Raw genomic sequence first — 6,779 nt, 5'->3', positions numbered from 1 at the left:
AAATTAACTGAAACTGATTTTTAAACTTTTTTCCTTAATCAAATAATTTAATTAAAAAAAATTATTTACACACCTATATATATAAATTATTTACACACCTACATATATATATAAAACTATTGAAATTCATGTTATGTAGTTGTATAATTTTTTTTGTAATGTTTTACTTTCTAATTATTATTTTTTCTTAGAATTGAAATTCCAAACAGAAATATACCAGCAATAAGCAAGTTATGTTTTCTATTAACCATCGTCGTTGTGTGATCCATCATGTTACGTTTTCTATTAACCATCGTCACTGTTTTCTGGCAAGTGGCTCTTGTTCACCGTTTTATATTAATACATTCATCTCTATGTAAAACTTCTATCTTATTTTTCAATCTATTTCATACACTGTTACTTTATTACCTGAAAACTCAAAACCTGTTTCATACACTGTTACTTTGTTCAGATGCATTGCACTGCACGTTAAAGTTATCTCTCAATCTCTCTTCTGAAACAGTGCATTCATCATGCAGAGGACAATAGCTCGTCACTGACACTGACACTGACAAATCCAATGGAAGAGGGCAATTAGTAGCTTCTACGCCGCTGCTTTGTGTCATTATTCTTGTTCACGCACCATAATTTCCACAGTCCCATTTCATTATGAGCATTCGCACTTTATTGTTTTAGCCTTCATGAATCAAAGCTACTTGGAATTTTGTTATGGTAGGATTCTACCCATTCATGAAACAATGCATTCATCATGCAGAGGACAATAGGCCGTCACTACCACTGACAATTCCAAGGGAAGAGGATAGTAGGTAATTTCTACGCCGCTTCTTTGTGCCAGTTTTCTTGTTCATGCACCTTAATTTCCACAGTTCCATTTCACTGTCAACGTTCGTAGTCTCTTGCTTTAGCCTTCAAGAATCAAAGGTACTTGGAATTTTGTTGTGGTGGAAATCTTCCCTCCCTAATGGTGACCTTTCCCTCTCTAGCTGCCACTGGATCAGTGACAGTTAATCCAATCACACCTCCCAGGAACCTTTCCCTCTCTGCCACTGAGTTCAGTCACACTAAATCCTATGACAAGATGACAGCCATAGCAAGCTCCTCCCTCAATCAGTGCAGAGTCCTTAGTGCGTCCCATCCTTTAGCCGGTCAGTCCGTCCTCAAATCATTTCAATTTCCACTGGCTTAGCACTACCACAATTATTAGCGATGCAGTCAGACAAATGGTGGAATATTAGTAATAGTGCTGTTACCCCATCACTGACCGCCGAATTTTTCTTGTTCATGCACCTTAATTTCCACAGTTCCATTTCACTGTCAACGTTCGTAGTCTCTTGCTTTAGCCTTCAAGAATCAAAGGTACTTGGAATTTTGTTGTGGTGGAATTCTTCCCTCCCTTATGGTGACCTTTCCCTCTCTAGCTGCCACTGGATCAGTGACAGTAAATCCAATCACACCTTCCAGGAACCTTTCCCTCTCTGCCACTGAGTTCAGTCACACTAAATCCTATCACAAGATGACAGCTATAGCAACCTCCTCCCTCAATCAGTGCAGAGTCCTTAGTGTGTCCCATCCTTTAGCCGGTCAGTCCGTCCTCAAATCATTTCAATTCCCACTGGCTTAGCACTACCACAATTATTAGGGATGCAATCAGACAAATGGTGGAATATTAGCAATAGTGCTGTCACCCCATCACCGACCGCAGAATTTTTCTTGTTCATGCACCTTAATTTCCACAGTTCCATTTAACTGTCAACGTTCGTACTCTCTTGATTTTGCCTTCACGAATAAAAGGTACTTGGAATTTTGTTGTGGTGGAATTCTTCCCTCCCTTATGGTGACCTTTCCCTCTCTAGCTGCCACTAGATCAGTGACAGTAAATCCAATCACACCTTCCAGGAACCTTTCCCTCTCTGCCACTGAGTTCGGTCACACTAAATCCTATCACAAGATGACAGCCATAGCAACCTCCTCCCTCAATCAGTACAGAGTCCTTAGTGCGTCCCAGCCTTTAGCCTGTCAGTCCATCCTCAAATCATTTCAATTCCCACTGGCTTAGCACTACCACAATTATTAGGGATGCAATCAGACAAATGGTGGAATATTAGTAATAGTGCTGTCACCCCATCATCGACCGCCGAGTTTATCTTCACTTCAATTCTCTTATAAATAGTTGTGAGAAGCCACATAGAGCTGCAAATCTCCCCTGCATTTTCACCTCCCTGTTGTGGAATGTGGCATTTTTTCCAAGACAACCCCCAATCCCCATTTCATAAGTGTTGAAGAGGCGTATAGGATTGCATTATGGGGTCTCTCTGTTTTTCTTTTGCTATACTGTTTCTCCTCTTCATCTTTTCTTTCTCCTCCTCTGCTCACTCTTTTCGAGATGATCGGCACTCCCTGATGGAATTCAAGAAGCTCATTTCAGACGATCCTTATCATTACATGGCAGATTGGAGTCCTGCAGTCCCCTTTTGCAACTGGACTGCTGTCACATGCAGTCGTCGTCATCCACTGCAAAACAGAGTAGTCTCCCTCAACCTCAGTTCCATCGATCTGGGTGGCTCCATTTCTCCTTACCTTGGCAATTTGTCATTTCTCCACACACTTGATCTTTCAAACAACTCTTTACACGGTCATATCCCACCACAGTTGGGACGCCTCTTTCATCTGAAGAAGCTCAGATTGTCGTACAATCAATTGGAAGGAAGTATTCCAAGCGAAATCCACAGTTGCAGAAATCTGGTTTACATGGCGCTTTCCTTCAACAATCTGAGCGGGATTATCCCCAGGGAATTGGGTTCCTTAACCTCTCTGCAACAACTTTTCTTAGGAACCAACGCCCTAACAGGTACCATTCCCTCTTCCTTGGGAAACCTTTCAGCCTTGATTGATTTGAGTATTGAATTTAACATGCTCACTGGTGTCATTCCACCACAGTTGGGCTTACTACCTAATTTAAAAACGCTTTATCTTACCACAAATCTATTGTCAGGCAACATACCTATTTCTTTTTCAAATATCTCCACTTTGACTGAACTAGAAATAGATACAAATAAACTCACTGGTAGCATTCCACGAGAGTTGGGCATGCTCACTAGTTTACAAATACTTTATTTATTTGAAAATAAATTATCAGGTACCATTCCTGCTTCTTTGTCCAATATCTCCACTTTGACTGATGTGGAAATTGATAACAACAATCTCACTGGAAGCATTCCAGTAGATTTGGGTCTGCTCAACAATTTACAAACACTTAAGCTATCTCATAATGAATTGTCTGGCACCATTCCCGCTTCTCTTTCCAATATCTCCACTTTGAGTCACTTGGAAATTCCGATGAACAAGCTCACTGGCTGTATACCACAAGAATTGGGCCAGCTCACGAGTCTGCAATTGCTTTCTCTGTTTGAAAATGAATTGTCAGGAACTATTCCCGTTTCTTTGTCTAATATTTCCACCTTGACTTATTTGGCAATTTCCTCAAACAAACTCACTGGCAGCATTCCACAAGAATTAGGTTTGCTCACTAGTTTGCAAATGCTTTACATATTTGAAAATGAATTGTCAGGGACCATTCCCGCTTCTTTTTCAAATATCTCCACACTCACACTCTTGGACATTAACAGAAACAAATTAAGAGGGCACATTCCATCAGAATTTGGTGCCATGCTCAATAGTTTGAGTTTCCTTTCTTTATGGGGAAATCAACTTAGTGGAAAGATACCAAATTCCATTGGGAATTGCTCCAATCTAAGAATACTCCTCCTCGACCACAACAAGTTGACTCAGAGTGTGCCAGTAGAGTTGAGTAAGCTATCCCTCCTTGAAGAATTAAGCTTACATTTTAATGGGCTTGATAGTGGTGGCACTACAACCATGCTCTTTCTTCTATCTCTTACTAATTGTTCTCATCTACAAGAACTAAGGTTGAGCAATAATATATTAAGTGGTGTTTTGCCCCCTTCCATAGGAAAACTCTCTACCAATTTAACTTTCTTGTCATTAGCAAGCAACATAATAGAAGGAAGCATCCCTCCATCTATCAACAATCTTAGCAGCCTAACTTACCTAAATTTAAGTGGAAACTTTTTAAATGGCAGCATTCCATCATTAGGAAACCTTAAAAAATTAGAAAGATTGAATTTAGGAAACAACAGATTAGAAGGAAACATCCCTGATGACTTTGAACAATTACAACATCTTGGTCTTTTGGACATTAGCAAAAACAGACTTTTTGGAAATATTTCCAATTCCTTTGCACCCCTGGCACCCCTTAAACAACTAAGGAGACTCTCCCTTCATAACAACCACTTATCAGGAAGCATACCTGCTAGCTTGGGAGGCTGTATAAATTTGGAATTGCTTGACTTGTCTCACAATATGCTCACTGGTAGCATACCACCAGAAATTGCTGAACTTCATGATTTAGTTTTCTACTTGAATTTGTCATGGAATTTATTAGAAGGCTCTTTGCCCATGGGGATTGGTAAAATTACAATGGTTCAAGCTATAGACATTTCTGCCAATAAGTTGACTGGGGTCATTCCACCTACACTAGGAAGCTGCAGCGAATTACAATCATTGAATTTATCTCAAAATGCCTTCCAAGGATTTATTCCAGATTCACTTGGAAATTTGCAAAGTCTTGTGAAGCTAGATCTCTCTTCCAACTCCTTATTGGGCACAATACCAGAATCACTTGAGAAGTTGAAAATGCTTCAATATTTGAATTTCTCTTTCAACAATCTAACAGGGGAAATTCCAAAAGGTGGTATATTTGCAAATCAAACAATTTCCATTTATTTCACTGGAAATCCTGGCCTTTGTGGGCCACAAGTATTCAAGTTAACCGCATGTCCATCAACCAAAGGTCATTTTCCCTTTGTGAAAAAAGTATTATTACCAGTGAGTGGAGCTATTGTTCTTATACTATGCTGTTTACTTTTGGGATTTTTTCGGAGAAGGAATATCCATATGCAAAACATGGATTTGTCACGAGCTCTAATTCAAAGGATCTCATATCAAGAACTTCACATATCAACTAATGGATTTTCTGAGGCCAACTTGATTGGAGCCGGTAGTTTTGGTTCAGTGTACAAGGGAATTTTGAGTGATGGCACACTTGTTGCTGTCAAAGTTCTAGACTTGCAAAATGACCAGGTTGAGAAGAGCTTTAAAGCAGAATGTAGTGTCTTGCAGAAGGTCCGACATCGGAATTTGGTGAGGATCATAACCTCATGTTCCAACCTCCATTTCAAAGGTTTAGTGTTCCAATTTATGTTTAATGGAAGCTTAGAGAAGCATCTTTATCCTAACAGAGATGACAACAACAATGAGGATGTGTGTCAGCTAGGGTTGAAAACAAGATTAAACATTGCCATAGATGTGGCCCATGCCATGGAATATCTTCATCATTATTGTTTTGTGCAAGTAGTGCATTGTGATATAAAACCAAATAATGTGCTTTTAGATGAAGACATGTCAGGCCATGTAACAGATTTTGGTATTGCGAGATTAATTGGTGCATCCTCTGCTGATTCACTTGCCTCAACAGTTTCTTTGAAAGGATCAGTGGGATACATTGCCCCAGGTATATCTTTTTAAAACATTACTTTCTCTTTAATGATTTTGTATAGACTTTTCTATTAAAAATTTGATTAAGGTTGTCTTTAATGCAGAGTATGGATTAGGTGAGAGAGTTTCAACCAAAGGAGATGTTTACAGCTATGGCATTTTGTTATTGGAAATGCTTACTAGAAAGAGACCAACAAGTGACATATTTGTTGGAGACCTAACATTGCACAAGTGGGTTAACTTAGCAGTTCCAAACACAGTGAAGGAGGTAATTGATAATAGTCTTTTAACCGGGATGGATGGAGATGAATTTGAAGAAGATAATGTATATAAATGCATACTTTCTTTGATAGAAGTTGGTTTGTTTTGTTCAAAAGATTCCCCTGAAGAAAGACCAACTATGAAAGACGTGGTAATAATATTGGTGAATATTAAAAATCATTTGATGACAAATACAGTGGCTTCTAGGAGATTGACAAGGAGCATATCTGATTTGCTTAACAACACAAATGCAACCAGGAATGATGCCCCTGCATCAAATGACCAAAGTTCTACATTTTAGTTTTTGAAATCAAAATAACAAGAGTTTTCAGTCTTGCCATTATTCTGGCAACAGGCAGAACATTTTGTTGATATGTATTATTAGTATGTGATTATTGTCATTATGAAAATTAGATTTTTTGCAACACTATATCATGTGGATTGCAAATGTGTTGCAGTTGGTCTTATTGATTACCCCTCCATGATGAGTCTAATTATTTTGTTTATATTATTGGCAAAAATTTGGTTGTTGAACAATGAATTCCCATTTTACATGTGAATTTGTGTTTTATGGAAATCCTATTGATGAGACACTAATGACAAAAGCACTCGTTCAACTATACAATTTGGTCTCTGGTTTATGGTGAAAGACTAATTTTGTAAAATTATGCTTACTATAAAGTTTTTAATGATTGTTTACCTTCTTCGGTTTTTCCCACAGTTTGACCATGTCCTTTCAAGCCTTTTGTGCCTTTATCCTCGTATGCCATCTAACTACTTTCTTATGCTCCCAGAAGATTTTGTCACCAGCAATAATTTGTTAGATCGCATTGAACACTTGGATTTGTTACTTGTTCTTATCTGTCACCAGCAATAATTTGTTAGATCGCATTGAACACTTGGATTTGTTACTTGTTTTTATTATCAGAATAGAAGTTGTATGC

At 38.4% G+C, this 6,779-nt stretch overlaps 1 protein-coding gene across 1 annotated transcript; it reads left to right on the top strand.

The window, feature by feature from the left end:
• The first annotated feature begins 1,671 nt into the window (after window positions 1-1,671).
• Window positions 1,672-6,265, top strand: LOC149210133 (uncharacterized). The gene is made up of 2 exons (XM_089396629.1): window positions 1,672-5,590; window positions 5,679-6,265. Exons 1-2 carry the CDS (start codon window positions 2,302-2,304, stop codon window positions 6,134-6,136), a joined length of 3,747 nt encoding a protein of 1,248 aa, XP_089252755.1. The 5' UTR covers window positions 1,672-2,301; the 3' UTR covers window positions 6,137-6,265.
• The last annotated feature ends 514 nt before the right edge of the window (window positions 6,266-6,779 follow it).

The sequence above is a fragment of the Pinus tabuliformis genome, chromosome 1_2 (assembly GCF_031772625.1).
Source record: "Pinus tabuliformis cultivar Carrire ecotype Pingquan chromosome 1_2, CPIR1, whole genome shotgun sequence".
Classification (NCBI taxonomy): Eukaryota; Viridiplantae; Streptophyta; class Pinopsida; order Pinales; family Pinaceae; genus Pinus; species Pinus tabuliformis.
Note: the sequence above shows the minus strand (reverse complement) of the source record. Positions and strands in the feature narration are given on the sequence as shown.